This window comes from Pelecanus crispus, chromosome 2, assembly GCF_030463565.1.
Source record: "Pelecanus crispus isolate bPelCri1 chromosome 2, bPelCri1.pri, whole genome shotgun sequence".
Classification (NCBI taxonomy): domain Eukaryota; kingdom Metazoa; phylum Chordata; class Aves; order Pelecaniformes; family Pelecanidae; genus Pelecanus; species Pelecanus crispus.
The window spans coordinates 45,493,840-45,512,516 of NC_134644.1; the positions used below are offsets into that span (position 1 = coordinate 45,493,840).

General features: G+C 36.7%; 1 protein-coding gene across 1 annotated transcript in view; it reads right to left on the minus strand.

The window, feature by feature from the left end:
* Positions 1-589: 589 nt before the first annotated feature.
* The window catches only part of AZI2 (5-azacytidine induced 2), a 34,922-nt gene continuing 16,834 nt past the window's right edge, over positions 590-18,677 (minus strand). The window contains exons 2-8 of the mRNA XM_075704547.1: positions 17,736-17,965; positions 15,114-15,239; positions 14,688-14,787; positions 12,823-12,971; positions 9,199-9,260; positions 5,125-5,237; positions 590-2,574 (exon numbers count right to left, since the gene is read on the minus strand). Coding sequence (XP_075560662.1) covers positions 2,189-2,574; positions 5,125-5,237; positions 9,199-9,260; positions 12,823-12,971; positions 14,688-14,787; positions 15,114-15,239; positions 17,736-17,960 — 1,161 coding nt within the window. The 5' untranslated portion in view covers positions 17,961-17,965 and the 3' untranslated portion in view covers positions 590-2,188. The remainder of the gene's footprint in view (positions 2,575-5,124; positions 5,238-9,198; positions 9,261-12,822; positions 12,972-14,687; positions 14,788-15,113; positions 15,240-17,735; positions 17,966-18,677) is intronic.

An 18,677-nucleotide genomic window follows, 5' to 3' on the forward strand; every position in this document is an offset into this window, starting at 1 on the left:
ACAGAGGATGTTTGATTTTTTCCTGAATGGAGGACGATGAACCTCAAATTAATTGTTTGTATTTGGAATGACCTTTGCACGTGATCAAGAAATTAAAACTGAGTAAAAAATTTTGTGCCAAATACTGAAAGGAGATTTGTAAGTGAAACCAATTTCGAACAAAAATAAATTTATTTAAAATCTTACATAGTAGAATTTCTTCATTGCACAGATCAAAGTATTAATCATGTTGATGTCCATCGGATAATACATTACTTGATAAAAACCCCTCTGTACTGTTGAGGTGGGGAACCCCCAAAAGTAAGCTACATTAGAACTAGACACCATACAGCTTATGCAGCCACATGAGAAATGTTTTCTGCTGCTTTGTTATTACACAGGTAGTTGGTTCTGTCAGCTAAAGCCTAGTGACTTGGATTTGTTTTATGCATATTGGGTTTTGTTCTATTACTTTCCAAGAGATTGTGCTCCCCTGAGTCAGCTGTGTTCATTGGTCAGAATAAATTCCAGCATCTGACACCATTTCCATTAATCACAGACAAGCCAGTATACGTGAGCAAGATAATAGAAAGATAAAAACAATATCTGGTGAATGGAAAACATTATTTATGTATGCTGTTCACTAATACAGTAGAAGGTATCTGGAAGGCATTTTTTCAACTTTGATAGACAAACTGAAAGAGGAGGAGATGAGCATCATATGAAGTACTTACTCCACGGGGAAGAAAGTGTCTGGAACCACACAGGTCAGGTAGCACCGTGGTAACACTTTCACAGTTCATCATTACTACGGCAATGCTACAGTCAGAGAGCTTCCTCATGTATTTGCAAGCAATTTTAAGACAATTTGCTACTAAAAAGCTGATAAATTAATTTTTATTACACTGATCTTCAGCTGGACTTCTGAGGTTGAATACTTCACCCACCCACCCACATATCTGTAAATATGTATTTAGTATTGAGTATCTTCCCACCCATTACAAGTTAGGTATCATGGATCTAAAATACAAAGCATTTTTCTTCAACGTATTGAGCACAGGCATTTCACTTAACCCTGTTGTATTAAGCCAGATATGAAGCAGAGCAGTTTTAAAAAAAAAAAAAAAAAAGGCATAAATTGTATTTTTCTAAAACCAGTTCTTGGCCTTAAGAGGAAAAAAAAAAATAGTTCTTAGACACCCATAATCTAATAAAGCAGGCAGCTGCAATTCAGATAACTCTAGTTCTTAGTGGCATACTAAAGATACCAGAAAAATAATTCTTATATATATCAACAATGCTACAACACCTAGTCTGATTAAATTAAGGCTTTGTTTCTTTAATAAAAGAAAAGTTAGTAGCCTTCACCACCACACAAATACAAAGTCAAGGTTCTGGTGCTGCGCAAAGGAGGCACAATAAGGGTAACTGCGCTGTGAACAGGATGATCCCATGGCAGGCACCACTGCGCGCAGAATTAAGTTGGTTTCCTACAGCATGAACTGAGGGAAACAAGCTGAACATCCAGGATTCACAGTGTTCAGCAACATTACCTATGATCTTTTATAATTCACAGTAAGGCCCAAAATGGTGCAATCTAAACAGGATAGCCTAGGAGTGGTTTTTCTCTTGCCACTATCTAATATAAATCAAGATTTTGACCAAAAAAAAAAGAAGTCTTACCTTTCTTGGTTAAAAATTACATAAAAATGCATTTCTAAACCAGAGTAATCAGAAAGTTAATTGAAAGGAGGAAGGGAGAGAGAATCCAATTCTTCATTTTATGTCTTACTCGAAAAAAAAACCACTGTCAAGAAACAAGCTCAGAGCTGGTACAAGTTTTAACACAGGATACTAAGTATTTTCTTGATAACATACAAATAGCAAGCAAATACAGAACTGGATTACTTTGTTTTATTCCAAGAACTCACTTTTCAGTGTAATCTTTTGCAAATATATGCCATTTGCAGTACAAGACTATCTAGGCCCCACATCAGATTTCTTTATATTTACATTATACCAGCACAGCTTTAACTTCACGGAACTTGCTCCTGATTTACAGCAGAGGAAGACTAGGCTTTCTGTTTCAGAACTAGAATGAAAAATAAAGAACATTTCAGGCAATCTGTTTTCCCTCTTTAAAAGTTCAAGCATTAAGGTGCCTATTCAGAACCATTCTAAAAAAGCCTCAGTTCATTCTAAAAATTGTTTAACTCTTGTGCAGACAGTTTTGATTACACTGATCCAAGTAATCTGGACAGTTTAACAAGGTGGCTTTATTTTTCATTTCCCAAAACACATTCTCATTAGGCTTTGGAGGACTTGGGAATACCCAGGAATTATCTTCCAGAGAGCTCTTTCCATAAGAATGATGTTCCTGAAATGTTTTGCCATCAACTGGAATGGGTCGCTCATCTGTCCATGCTTGTAGAGTCACCCTTTCAGATGGGCTGTTTACCTCTCTTGGCAGAGGGGGAGACACAGCATTGCAGAGTACTTTATCATTTTGTGAGAGTTTTTTATAGACTACCCCAGATGTCAAATTCAGCTTTGAAATGTTCAAGTCAACACATTGTACTGGTGCAGCAGAGGCAGCTGAAGAAAGAAGATAAAACAGATTTTAAAATTACATCACTGAACGCATCTTTTTCATATACTCCAAATGTACTACAGTATAGCAGGTATGTTAAATGCAGTGTTGTCAAGCTACAGATTCTCAGACCGTATTTTACTTCAATAGCTACTTAAAAGTTATGAACTGAACATACTAACTTCCTCAGTCTGATTCTTCAAGATGAACTAGAGATCCTGAAATTGCAATGTTTAAAATACACCCAACACCAAGGAAACTTCCCAGTTCCCACTTGAACACAAATAAACTGATGATCTTTTTGACAAGACTGGAATGAATGCTGAAACAGGATTTTCAGGCGCTTGGAGAAATTGACCAGATTCAGAACACTGCTTACACATAGTATGCTTCTTCCTACTCTACTGATTCTTTTAACAAGTTGTGTTCTCAGGCTCCCAAAAACCTGAATTCTCACTGTCCATGAAGCAGTAAGAGGGAAACGCATGGTGTTCACAGGTTCTCTGTGCTCCACTATTGTCTGACTTCTGAAAGTAAAACAACAGACTGCAATGTTCAGCCATCTGAAATTCCAGGGGAGTTTTAAACCGTGCTAGGAAGGGGAGGATTTTGAAACAGAACAGCATCTACCTGAAAGAGCTGCACCTTCAACGCACATCTGAACAGACGGCCAATAATTTACATAAACATGTCACGATTCCTGCAGTTAAAGAAACTCACGTCTTAGAGGTAGCTTTCTAGAATAGCTATGACTCTCGAGTACAAACTGTAATTTGCAACTTTAGTTCTTAAGTGACAGAAGGAGGAGCCAGCATCTCGGTCAAAGAATACAACTTCCATTTGCCCCTAAAAATTAAAAGGCGGTACCCAATTTGCAAAGGTCAGCCAGAAGCACTTTCCAATAGCACAGGCATCATATCTGAAACACATGCTAAGGAACTGGATTTGGCCTCTTTGTGCTGACAGGTGTAAAAAGCAATTTGAGGTCTACAGACCTGTCGAAGTTCAAGAAAAATGGAGTACACTGAAAATGGATTGAAAACATTAAAAAAAATCCTGTAAGCAGACACACATTTGTTGCAAATGCCTCCATGCATAAATGGCAGCTAAGCAGAATCCCTATGTTAACTGATACTGTTAACATCACACACAGAGCGATGGATACATTGTGTTCTGCAGACTTTATGCACCTCTTCTAGCAGCAACTAGTTTGTATATGGTAAAATAACTGGTACTGCCGGTATAGGAAGTAGAAGTTTTAAGTCAATTCTACACATACTTTGCATAAGCCAAGATTTTTCTATAAATATAAGCAGAGATATATCTGCATTGCATTCATAAGTGTGGCTGACAACCAAGGTAAACAAACAAAAATACACAGTTTTCATTTCTGCCAAACCTGTCCACTCTTACATACTTCTGAAAAAATTACTACAGAGCAAAAAGCAAAAATCCATTTTCTGCTGAAGCTCTATGACAAATGTGTCTTAGAATTGTAGGAACATGAACTCACCTGATAACAATATGACCAAGTCTACAAAATGTGTGGGTAATTTATCAGCCAAGTACCAGAGACTGATCATTAATCACTGCTGGCCACAAAGGCAGTGATTGACCTGGAACTATCGCTATCTCACCAAGCCAAAGCTGTTTAGAAACAAAATGTCTTGATCTTGTAATGGATAGGAACATCAGAGACTGTCACCAATACATTGTAACCAAGTTCACCTTCTTTCACCAGCATCTTCTGTACTCTGAACACAGCAAATACCACAATTGAAGTGAGCAGAAAACAAAGGAAACAAACACTGCGATGAACAGTGATAGTCTGCCCCACCAGAGTAAGTACGCTCTCCCATAAAGCATTTGGCTTGAGAGAAACATACGTATGAAATAGAAGAACCACCTGATGAACTGCTCAGAGAAATTATACATACTTTATGTGGAAATTATTTTCCTCTTAATTACTTGCAGTGTAGCAGCAGAAATAAGGTAGTTTTGCAGCCTCAGTATTTGACATTCAGAAAATGTCATCTCACGTAGCATTTTGTTAGAAAAGACAAGTTTTCCGATTGCCAACATAAACTAATATGCAACCATAAGGGAGTTTCAGTCTATTAAAGTCTGATTTTAAAACATTGCCAAATTAATACTTTATATATTCTATACTGGGAAAATAAGACTGCGTTTGCAAAAAGATTTTTTTTTTTCCCCCCTAATACGAAGTAGTTGTGGTAAAAGGTCGAATACGAGTAAACTTAACACCTCAGCCTTGTGCACATAAGCAACACTTGACTGAGAAAAAAGCCACAAGGGGAACAGAATACAGTACTGAAGAAAAAACACATCAGCAACACCTTTATGTGTGAAGTTGACCAGTATGAGACAGAAGCAAAAGCAGAAAATGGGTAGGCTGGAACCATAACATACTCTAGCTTATCAACTTCAATTGATGAGATTCTGATAAGATATGATAGCTAGTTTCTTTTTAAAATGGTACAACTGGAATCAACGGTTTGTGTTTGTAAGGTCTGTTATTGCATACACTGACTTGCCTTTCTTGGTCGCTGTTGGGTTTGTTTTCAGTTTTTGTAGAACCTTAGCTTGCATGTCAGTCACTAGACGCAAATTGGATATTTCTCTCTTCAGTTCCCAATATGCTTGTGCACTTTCAAAACAAAAATTTTTTAAAAGTTAAATAATTGCTGCCTCCTAAAGCACCCTCATGCCTACTAACATGCTTATCAAGCATTAACTGTTAATAAATCGGTTTTGCCTGACATACACTGCAAATTTTGCTACAGTACCATAATTCAAAAATAACTGAGCAGTACTGATAATTTTCTTAAAATGATGGACCTTTGTATATTTTATTTGACTCTTGCATATTACAATATATAATGTATTATATATTGACATACTAGATGATACTAATAATTTCAAGTTCCCCAAGTGGAAAGAAAATGAAGCATATTCTCTAATTTCATTATTTGAAACTAACCATCTTCCCATAAAATTTGTAATCTTAAAGGAATAGTTTTAGAAAAATATATTAAATGGATATTAGATGGCAAAACAAGGTAGAGTATTAACTTTGAATGGCTTCTGATAAATGACCACACACACCATCATATATTATGACCCTAGCAATGTTAATTGATCATAACTTTACATATTCAATCAAACCCAGTATTTGGGTCTTTACACCATTCACTTGCTACAATGAATTCAGACTAGATACCCGAGATCCAAACTGAGCACCCACACAGAGACCAAACTAAAATATAAAACACACTGTTTCATATTCAAGTCATCTAATTCATGTTAATACACTGCCTTATCAGACAGTAAAAAATAGCAACCCAATTCATTCTCTGATAAGACAGCATAAAATGGGAAACATATTTAACAGCAGCACTGTTCCAATATTGAAGTTTCAGGTTATTAGCTGGTAAGAAAATCAAGGAAAAAAAAAAAATCAGAAAAGTCAGCATCACCATATGTTTCTTAGTAAAATTTTGAGCAAAGGCTTGCTTAACACCACATTTATGTTAGTAACTTAGTGTTCAAAGACATAAGGATGCAGTTACTTCAACTTAAACATGAAATCAATGATTTAATGGGTTTTTTAATGCTTAACATTCTACCAAAAAACATTTATTGAGGACAAGTATCATGGATGAGATTTTTCAGAATATTTCTTTCTTTCTCACTATATTCACCTCAAAGATGTTTATCTGAAAACAGTTCAGTACCTCAAACCATTGTTGAGATGACTAAGAATTATTAAGCTCTGTAACAACTGTATTTTCAAGCATGCATATATACAGATTTCTATCCCTCTAAAATCGCAATTTAGGATCACTGCTGCATGAAATTTGTCAGACATGAATGTGTTCAAAAGCACTGTGAAAAATAGCTATTATTCTGTTCTGCAAGTTAATGCTTAAAGAGTTCCCTTAAAAGAAAGAAGTTAAACCTTCTTCTATACACAGAAATATTTTCCCAGAATACAAAAATTCAGATTAAAAAACTCTGTAAAAGAACAGAGGAAGCTGTTAATAGGTAATCATTAGGTATCAGCAATTCTGACAGAGAAAAAGTTAAAATTTTCAGAACTGATATTTCAAGAAGTTCAGCTAAACCTGTGGCCTTTTTACTAGAGAATCCATTTGGCTCTTTTAAGACATGACAATTTTGAAATTAGGCTGATGTGGCAACCACACGTCATTTATTCACGTGTTTTGGTCTCAAAAATAAGATCAAACAAACTTGAGTTATATCAAAACAGAACTGTCCAATATTTAATACAGAAGTGGTAAATATAAGAACAGCTCAGTGTGTCTGCCACCAACCAGACGGAAAGTGCTTAGATAGATTTTATAACATGCATTTAGCGCTGTCCTGGTTTCATCTGGGATAGAGTTAATTTTCTTCCTAGTAGCTGGCATAGTGCTGTGTTTTGGATTTAGGATGAGAATAACGCTGATAGCAACCACTAAAACATCAGTGTGTTAAGTAGTGCTTACTCTAGTCAAGGACTTTTCAGCTTCTCATGTCCTACCAGCGAGAATGGAGGGAGCACAGCCAGGACAGCTGACCCAAACTGGCCAAAGGGCTATTCCATACCATATGATGTCATGCTCAGTATATAAGCTGCTGGGAGTTGGCCGGGGGGCAGCGATCGCTGCTCAGGGACTGGCTGGGTATCGGTCGGCAGGTGGGGAGCAATTGCATTGTGCCTCACTTGCTTTGTGTATTATTATTACTATTATTATTATATTGTTATTATTACTACTACTGTTTTACTTTTTTTTATTTCAATTATTAAACTGTTCTTATCTCAACCTACGAGTTTTCTCACTCTTACTCTTCCAATTCTCTCCCCCATCCCACCAAGGCAGAGGGAGTGAGCGAGCGGCTGTGTGGTGCTTAGTTGCTGGCTGGGCTTAATCCACAACAAGCACTTACAAAGGCGTTTTGCAAAGGGATGGAGATACCAGAATTCAACTTAAATCACACATAACATATTTTAATTCTTTTGTGGATACTGACTTAGAATCTCATTGCCTAACTTTGAACAAATTCGCAACTGAAGACCAAGGATTCAACATGCTTGGAAGTTTATCCTGTACTGCCTTCTAACGTATAATATAAACCTTGAATATGATAGCCTATCTAAATCTACAGCAAAGTAGATTTGCCAACCGAGAATTTAAAGTCAGATTTGCAGGCTGCTGAGAAACGTGAAATAATTACCTTCCAAAAAGTTAACTAACTGCAAATGCCTCCACCTCCCATAAACAGCAGGACTGCTTGCTACAACAAGTGTTTCACATAGGAGGTTTTTCAATTTTTCCACAGATTTTTGGATGGGCTTACATATTCAATACACATTACACATTTGGTATTTATGTCATATTACAATAAGCACTATACTTCACATATGCTAATTCAGATGGTTGCCACCTGAACGTCACTTTGTGAAATAAATCTGCTCTGGAAGATCAAAGAGATAACTGCTTTACCTTGAGATAACACCTTTTTTCAGGCATGTAAGACTGACTATGAAACTCCAGCAGAAACCACAAGAAAAAGTGTTAGCTAGCTAGCTATCCAGTCAAGGTGAAAGGTGAAAGTGTAATTTGTATACAGTGTGTATAATATTATCATCATGACACCAGAGAACATGAAAAGAAATATCTGTGCTGTTTTCTTTTGGTGACCGATTTCCTTTCCTATCTCTTCAACACCGAAGTAAGCAACAAGGTATTACGCTAAACAATCTGTCATTATGAAGGACCACTCTTCCCTCTTGTGGAAAACCATGTAAGTACACGAACAGGCATAACTGGGTATAAGAGATGCAGTTAGTATTTCATTTCTGCAAGACAGAACATGTGGGAACTTTCATGCTTTCATGAATTGTTCTTTTGCATAAAGAATTAAAGGATATATATATTTCTAATACAGCACACATACTCAAGATAGGATAATACAGGAGTTCAGATCATAAGCACAATTATTATTTGAATGGCTGTAAAATGAGAACAAATGCTTTCTGATATATTAGCATTTTTCTGGAAAATTGGTTATTTCTTTTTGAATAGGCCACACAATGGCTCCTCAATATTTAAAAAAAAAACCCAAAACCTCAAACCCTTTAAAATGTCTTCTACTAGAAATATTATTGCACTGCTCTAAGTAAGAAAGTACGTTCCAACACTAAGCAAGAGATTTGAAGCCATTACCTATGCAAACACAGAAACCTCCCCACATGCAGAATGAAGATATTCTATAGCTGCGATGAGACTTGGAAATTTATCTACCACCTCCTCAAGCCAACTAGTTATTAAAAACTGATTTTTAAATACAGGATAATTTAACTTCCATTTTCTGTACAACAATCTGAAGTTGTAGATGTTTTCTTATCATCATCATCCCAGACTACCAACATAACAAAGAAAAAAAATTACAATGATCTTGCTAAATCAGTATACCTACACTTGAAATTAGATTATGTAATTTGAAATAACATATTTGAACAGGCTGCAAGAATATTTACTTGTTCAAATAACTGTCCCTCAGTCAACTGAAAATAAAACATGAAAGCCACTTGATATTCATACCTCTGGATCTCTTGCCTTTGAAGGAGGTCTCCATTTAATGGATTTTCATCTTGAGCCTGGTCCTGCATAACAGAGTGAGGGGAAGATAGAGAAGGAATGAACATATGATTTCAGATCTTCTATCTGAAAATACTGCAGTGAAACTACAAGTTTGCTAGTATTAAAATTCAGAAGCAGTCTTCATTTGTGTTAGCTGCAGTGGTTTTCAAAATGGACATAAAGACTTCTACTAAGAATTTCCACTTAAAAATGCTTAAATTACCTACTTACATGAAAGCATTGCTCAGCCACCACCATACTCTCTCTCCTCCTTTTTTTTTTTTTTTAAAAAAACAGCTGAGCTCTCAGAATTTGTGATTCTTTGAAAAGCAAAAATTGAGAAAGGCTTTTGACTTCCATTAAAAAAAAAAGTAATCAGTTGTCTCTTGTGCTTTCCCTGCCCCAGTATATAAAGACCTTTAAATTAAACTGTTTTCAGTATAGATTTACTTCCACAAGTTACTTTTATGATACAACATAATTTATGCCTTGAGTCTGAAAGACTGCTTTCAATCATGCATACAAGCAGCCTCACTGAAGTTAACAACACTTTAACAAATCAAACATTGGGCTCTCTTCATTAGCCATGTTTCTATTAGACCCTCACCTGTGATGAGTTCCCATTCATATCCCTTCTCTTCATGTTCCCTTCCTACTACTGTTCCCTCTAGCCAAAGCTGTTATGAATTTGATACCTGTTACTGTGGCTTCATAGAATCATAGAATCGTTTAGGTTGGAAAAGACCTTTAAGATCATCCAAGTCCAACCATTGATGGCCTATACACATGTCAAGCAACTTGTCAATATAATGTACACACTGCATCAACTACAATGCAAAACCCGAATATCTAAAAAGAAAAAAAATAGAAAGTATACTTGCCTAAGGTAGAAAATGTCTGAAAGTGCTAACTAATGTAATTAAAAACAGTAATATCGAAAATACCAGCTAGGTTTGAAACAATACTGACTTGTCATTGCCCATTGATCACATTTCACCTGACAGTTTTTCCCCCTCCTGAAGACTTTCCCACCATCACCCATCAGATTCAATTTCATAGTTAAAAAAAAAAGAAAGTTGCACTATATTACCTCACACTTGAAAACTTGTACCTTTTTATTTCCTATATTAAACAGTTACCAGGATCAAGAAGAAATAGTAAAAAAGAAAAAAGCTGTTCCTTATATTTGTTCTTTGCAACAAAAGCTGCTGACATAAGCATCATTTAAACAGTGTCATGTCTAGTATTCCTTACAACTGCTATTTCAGTCTGTTCTTTCTAGCAACATTCATTCTCACAATACAATCTGCAATCTTCAATTATTTATATAGCTGTTACTCTATTCTGTAGAGCTAGCTGTTACTCTATTCTGTAGAGCTATCTGAAGACACTAGAACTACATACAAGTTACAGTATGCTTTCAGAATTTACAAGTTATTAAAAACACCTAAAAGAATTCCAGATACAAGTGAAAACACCAACCAACAGTAACAGAAGTTAACAAAACAACTCACATGCCTTCCAGGTAATGTGCTTTATCCCCACCTAGTGGAAAAAACACAGACTAAACCTGAGACAAGACAATCAGTGTACGTAAGCCTGTAAGCCCGTCTGTGTAAGCTAGAAGTGTGGCATGACAGCAGCAGATCTCTAGACACACATTCAGTGCTGAGAACTCAACACCCCAGCTATGTATGTGTGGTTTGAGGGCAGCCGGGGAGAAGGACTTTACTTCAGGCTAGCTCTAGTCTGGTCCCTGAATGCCCAGGAGAGGTTGAGTCTTACATAGCCTGAATATTGGCTCACTCAAATGTGACTCAAGATTACATAATCATCATTATTAATGACCATAAGGAACCTAAAATCATCTGCCTCTTCAAACAATCACATTCAAGTCTTTTAAATTTATTGTGTAACTTCAATGTTACTGCAGAGTCCTAGAGACTGCCACTGTACCTTATATCATGTAAAACAGTAAGCATGCACTGGACTTTTTTTTTTTAAACTTAATGCATTTTATTACTGTTAAGATATCTTAATTTCCTTTTTGAGATCCTAAGTACATCTACATTACACAATGAGCGCCTCACAACAGACACTTGCCCCAGAAATGGCAGGAAAGGGCACTAAAAGAGGTATAGCAAGATTCTGGAAACCTTGTTACAAAAAAACACTTTCCTGACAAGCTTCATGCAACTACCCTGCTGTGCTAGAGTTCCTTAAACAAAGTTCATGGTATCTTTTTGACATAAGCATTCTATTGTTTTAAAAGAAAAACAAACAAAATCGAGTGCATCCTCAGCAAGTTTGCAGATGACACCAAACTGAGTGGTGCAGTTGACATGCCAGGAGGACAAGATGTCATCCAAAGGGACCTGGACAAGCTGGAGAGGTGGGCCCGTGTGAACCTCACAAGGTTCAACAAGGCCAAGTGCAAGGTCCTGCACCTGGGACGGGACAACCCCTGATATCAATACAGGCTGGGGGATGAAGGGATTGAGAGCAGCCCTGTGGAGAAGGACTTGGAGGTACTGGTGGATGAAAAGCTGGACATGAGCCAACAATGTGCACTTGCAGCCCAGAAAGGCAACCAAATCCTGGGCTGCATCAAAAGAAGCGTGGCCAGCAGGTCGAGGAAGGTGATTCTGCCCCTCTGCTCTGCTCTGGTGAGACCTCACCTGGAGCACTGCGTCCAGCTCTGGGGCCCTCAGCACAAGAAGGACATGGACCTGCTGGAGCGGGTCCAGAGGAGGGCCACAGAAATGATCTGAGGGCTGGAGCACCTCTCCTATGAGGCCAGGCTGAGAGAGTTGGGGGGTTGAACCCTGGAGAAGAGAAGGCTGCGAGGAGACCTTATTGTGGCCTTTCCATACTTAAAGGGGGCCTACAGGAAGGATGGGGACAATCTTTTTAGCAATGCCTGTTGTGACAGAACAAGGAATAATGGATTTAAACTAAAGAAGAATAGATTTAGACTAGACATAAGGAAGAAGTTTTTTACAATGAGGGTAGTCAAGCACTGGAACAGGTTGCCCAGAGAGGTGGTAGAGGCCCCATCCCTGGCAACATTCAAGGTCAGTTTGGATGGGGCTCTGAGCAACCTGATCTGGTTAAAGCTGTCCCTACTCACTGTAGGGGGGGTTGGGCTAGATGACCTCTAAAGGTCCCTTCCAACCCAAAGCATTCTATGATTCTATGATAAAAAACCTCAAACAAACGAGGGCTTGCCCAAACTCCCCAAGTCCAGCCCAAGACAAATACCAGCATAGAACAATCTGATCGGCTACTTATAAGAAATTGTAAAGCTTTATTTTCTGTTGCTATATGGGCAAAGGCTGGGAAATCCCACCTATGTAAGTGTACTACTTCCAAGAAACAAGCCAGTCTATAGGAATATTTAAGGTTAATTTTACTAGGATGTTCATCCTTCACTCAATTATATACTTTATATCTCTTTGTTTACCCTTTATTTTGCTTGAACAAGGGATTTAAAATAATGCTATAATATTTTATTTTTTATATACAGAGAGAGTATTATAACAGACAGATCTATTAATACAAAAAATTCCTTAAAAATAAAGGTACCTTCTGCTTGGATTTTTGCAACTCCTTTCTGAGACTGTTGCACTCTTGCTTGAGCTTTTCTAGATCCTGTTCCAGACTATGCACTTTCAGGTCACTGCTCAGCTTCTCTATTTCCCAGCTGGACTGAGTACAATTCAGATTTTTCATCACTGTAAGAAAACAAGCAAGACAACCAGACTCCAGTTTCAGTTCAAGAAATGTAACTCAATATGTAAAGTTTCACTTTAGCCAGCCCATGCCCTACAAAAAGTTATCCTGTATGTTCTGAAGAAACTGCAGTCTATGACAACAGAGAAATAATAACACTGGCGAAGCTGTTGGCAGAGTAGTAGTCTATTTTCTGAGTTTAAAGTACAGACCCCTACTTTCCAAGAATGCACTGGAGATTTTACATAAAGAAAAAGGAAGTAAGACCATAAAAATGCACTGGAAATACAAAAATGTGTTAATAGCAAACATGCATGATATATACACCAATGTGCATACTTCTTACATGCTTTTTTCCCTCCCTCACATTTATATCATTACATAATTTACCCAAAGTTTTTCCCAAGTTTAATGTCAAGAAGTTCCAAACAGAACTACAAAAGATACAATCAAAACAAAATGGCAAAGTCTAGAAGTTAAATGTCTTCTGATTAGACAGAACAAATTCACATGGTGTCTATTAACAAGCAACCTAAGACAATCCTAGCATCAAATCAGTAGTAGGAGGCTAGTTAGACAGCAAGAAAAGAAAGAATATGACAGGAAAAAAACCCCAACTCTTCAACTGCATGGTACACTCACTTCCAGATTTAACAATTTAAACAAGCTTAAGCTACACTGATTTTTCTTAAACAAGGTACTCGGAACCCACTTATGAGTAAAATTGATTACTAAATAAGGCTTGAAATCACCACATTTTCAGAGGTCTCTATAAACTCTGCACTTCTTACCTCCTTAAACCATGATGTCCTCAACAATGATACTATTACTATGTGTGGTTTGTTCTTTTAGGTTTAAAAACTTGTGCAGCTGAAGTAGAGCATTACATGCTTGGGGTCCTCTTGGAAAGTAATCCAGTTCAAGCACAGCAATACTTACAAGCACCCTTCAAAGGACTGCATTCATATAGGATCTGAAGTCCAGTCCATATCTCTAACTTTACATAGATGGCATTTGCTTCTTCTCTTTTCTTTTAACAGTACATTAATAAAGATTCTTTTTTTTCTTCCACAGTGTTTTATTTTACATAGCTATCATCTACACAGCACTCTTCAAAACAGCAGTAACAGAAACTGGATTTGGGGTTTTGGAATTGCCAGGGTACACTGTTTGTTTCTCTTTTCTCTTTGCTGGCTCCCTACAACCAGCATCTTTCTACCCTTCCTCACGCCCCAGCCCTTTAAATAGCTGTTGTCGACTGCAGCTATTGCTATACAACATCCTCTTGTACCTGTCATATCCCAACAGTGAAACAAAACAATACACCAGATGATCTGCAAGTACCAGAGAAAGTGGTATCGACTGGATAGTGTTTGATACTTAAACAAGTATGCCCCTGCCCCACTCTGAGGAAAAGGCGGTGGGGTCCACAGATGTACATGACTAGCTTATTAAACTATCAGGTTGTGCATGTCTCAAACAATTAAATAACCCACAGTGGAAGAACGTGACAGCCTCAGATCTTTCCCATGGAGCTCCTCATCTATGATAATAAAACATGCCTGCCACAATTTACAAGAAGGAAAAGGCATACAAACTCAATATATTCCTCTCTTACCTAGCCACTATATACAGTTAAACATCTTCATGCCCTGAGATCATAATATAACCGCTAAGACTAGTCAACATACATTAAGATGAAGTAACCAAATGCATACCTTGTTGAGTTTCCACTTCAGTTCTTAGTTGTAGCAGCTCTACTTCTTTAGACTGCAACTGTTCATTCAAGATTTTCAAGGATTCCACACTTTCTTTCATCTATTTGGGGGGGGGCGATGGGGGGAAGCCATTTGTGAAGTTTTTTTTCTATCATATCTGACAATTCAACTTTTTTTTTTAAAAAAAACAAAATAAGAAAACTATTGCTTTGATTTTTTTAGCATTAGCCTAACCCAGTAATAAAATTGAGATACTTAAAAGTGCTATTCCTGCATAAAGTATTGTCATGTACTTTAAAAACCTAAAGGAGTGATAAAACAAACACCACAGATCTCCAGCAAATAAAATTCATTCTAGAGTAAACATTTACTAACTACGCAGTACTTCTGTAACATGCATTTAAGTCATTACTTAAAAAGGCATACCATTTTATCCAGTTTGCTTTTCAGATTATCTCGGTCAATGCAGGCCTCTCGATAGGCTTGGTATGCCTTATTTACTTGTTCACGTCCAACTGAACTACATTCCTCTTCCAGTCGGGAGCCAAGCAGCTAAAAGTTTAACAAACATGAGAAATAAGAAGTTTCACGTGTTATACTGAGAGCTGCAAAATTTGAATAGTGCAACAGTACAATCTGTAACATTAAACTAACAGCATTTTTTTTTTAGTTTAGAAAATATATTAATCAAATACACTGATACAGGCCAAAATTTTTTTACAGAAGTGCAACAAAGGCCACCTACAAATTCTGCAATCTCTAACCACACTTAATGCTTGCTAGTTTACTGCTATGAGTATTTAAAAACCATCCACAAGTCATGATTACTCACGCTGACAACCCCATAACCATGTTTTTTCCAGACTCTGAAGATGTACAAACTGCTTTTTGGAAAAAGTTTTAAGCATATAAACACACAACGTACAGAAAATTAAGAGGAAAATTAACATAATTTTTAAATGACTTATAATTTAATCAAAGATTTTTTTCAGTGTATATATGTGAGAAAAGCCAGAGCAGAATTATTTTACAAATAACTATTGACTTCCAGGTCACCACTATCTCATTGTCTGCTAAGGCAGCAGACAAGCAAGGGGGAATAAACACTGCCAACTAGACTGTCAGAAAGAGGGAGCAGAGTACTGAATGTATTCAGTATTTTTTTTTTCAGTATTTTTAATAAGACAGCAAGAAGTCTTACATCAAATTACATCCATCCATATAGAAAGTTCTTGTTTTGACTAAGTATTGCATTATCCTTTTCATTCTGTTTGTCCTGCACACTTGCTTTAAGTTGTTGAGGCATTTAAACACTTTCAGCGTACCTAATGTAGATATTTGCGACAGTTTTATATACATTTTCTTAAAAATTAAGAGCCACACAAAAAAATAATAAAAAAAAAATAAATAGGTGACAGAATGTATCTACCTCAAATACATCCTCTATTAGGTGTTTGTTCAAACGAAAGTTCAGGAAAGCAAGCCATAAAAATAGGAAGCTTCTGCTCCTTGCTTTTTGTATTGACCCTCAAAGTAAGTGTACTACTCATTTCAAGTTTTGCCCTTTACATTCTGCCCCCCTCCCCAAATAAAGCCATTCAGAAAGAACATAAACCTTACCAAACCTTCTGGAAGTTTCCATACACTTTGAAATTTAAAATTTAAAAGGGTTAACACCCCATGTATTTTTTACCATAGAGGTATACTAGCTATTAACAAAGACTGAAAGTCAGTTCTGTTACTTAACAGTCTAGGCCTTCTCAATGCCCTTCTCTCATGGAAACATTTTTATGGTATTCACATACTAAACCAGAAGTTTTCTCCTTGGAAAACAAAGTATCATCTTCCAGACAATTAAGCTAAACCAGGCCTAACTGAAAGACACAAGACTAAAAGGGACTGTCAAGGTCATCAAGTCCTGTTCATTGTGATTTTGAGAACCATGTAAAAGATGTTACATGCAGCATGGTTCAGAGAATATTCAGTCTAGAGCTCTGCTCCTATCCCCTACACCCCACCCCAGGACCTTATACAAAGAAAGTGCTCAGCCAGTTTTGCCTTTTGACAGAAATTCAATTTCGTCAAACTAGTCACCAAGAATTCCTGAATAAATGTTTGAAAATTGTACTGATTGTGACTCAACCTCTTCATTCCAATGCCACAAAATAACACATACTTTGTAAGCTTCTAACAGTCAGTAGCATATACTCAGGACTAAGTCCTAATAAATGTCTCAGCTCTAACTCTAGGATCTATCTTTCTATCTTATATTAATAAGAAATCAACCTATCAAAGTCAAGACTTTCTGCAGTACAAAGACACTCACTACTGAACAATGACATATGTTTAACAATAGCATTCTTTACTCGGGGAGAAAAGCCTGCATCATGGTCAATTTTTAGCTTTAATGAACTTCACTAGACTAAGGCCGTGAAAAACTGCATATAAAACAAATTCCTAGATTCCTTTACATTTTAGAATTGCTACATCAAAAAATAGCCAGCCAACACCTCTATGTTATGCATTACAACTTTGTATTTCATGTTTGAGACTGCTATTAGCTAGACCTAGCCAGATAACGCTTCACAAACAATTTTTCCTTATCATTTCATTATGCTGAGCCCAAGAAACTCTTTTAATAGCCAGTGCCTGGATTCTGACAGTTTATAGACTTGGCACCTCACTATTCAGCAATACTAAGTCACATGTGCCCAAGTTAATAAACACCATAAAGAGGCAGATGAAATACAGTAATGATCCAATGCAACTACATGTCTTTCTGAATCAAAGCTAGTGTCTTTCCAGGGCACTACTCCATTGCATCACATACGTGCACATACATGAATCAAAAATCCCAGTATGACTTAACTAGACTACCAGAGGAACAAACTGTGTTTCATTTAAACAAATAAAACAATTTACCAAAACTTTTTAACTTGGAAGTTATTTTAAGTACATATTTTAAATACTTAACCATCTGCTCTGCCATCCAGCCAGGAGCAAAAAAGTAGCTGCTACCAGAAGCTGGCAAATTGACTTTTTTCTTACCTTCTCTTCTAGAATTCTCACTCTTTTTTTTAAGAAGGAGTTCTCCTTCTCTGTCTCCTTTAGTCGTTTCTTGATATCTTCATATGCAGTGACAAGTGCAAAGTGTGAGGCAACAGACTCATCTCCACTGTAAGATGAAACAGGAATCTCCCCATCTCTCTTATGAGCGTTGTCTGCTTTTTCATGGTTCAAAATACAGATGTCATCCTCTACCAACTCCTCCATGACAGCTGTTAAAAAGACAGATGAGTGCAAAATTTTCACAAAGACAAATTCATCAAGAGTCTCAAGTCTGAAAACCTTCCAAAATAATACTGCAGGGTGTTTCTGTCTAAGTATGACAAGACTGAATAATCAGGAAATATCTTAATCTTGCAGAAAAAAAAAAAATCTTGAAACCCATTTTACATTGAAAATACACTGGTTAGAAAAGAAGCATCTTTCACTGTCACTTGATAAAAATATTTTGAGTACACATCAGATTTATGAACTCCAAAATTCATTTTTATTGAGGCTTAACACCATCCTAGAATTTGGCTGGTACCAAATATTTGAACTCCAAAGGAATATCATTATTAGAGTTTTTGCAAGTCAGCACCAAGCAGTAAAAGAAATTATAGTTGCAAGAAATCAACTAACTACTGTGGTTCCTGAGCACAAGTGCCAAATTTCCTTCATTCTTGAATGCAAATATTTATACTGCTCCGAAACTTTAAAATAGAATCTTAAGGTACACATATTAGTCCTTAAAGAGGCTGCACGAGTAGCTATTCTTTACTTGGTTACAGTAGAAAACATCCTGCTGAACAGCAGTTACAATAATTCTTGACTGCAAATATGGTGAGAATGAAAACATACTCAATAACATGATCTGCCTCAACATGCATGGAGAAAACTTAAAATAATCTGACTGTAAGAAAAGTATCACCCTAAAATACTAGG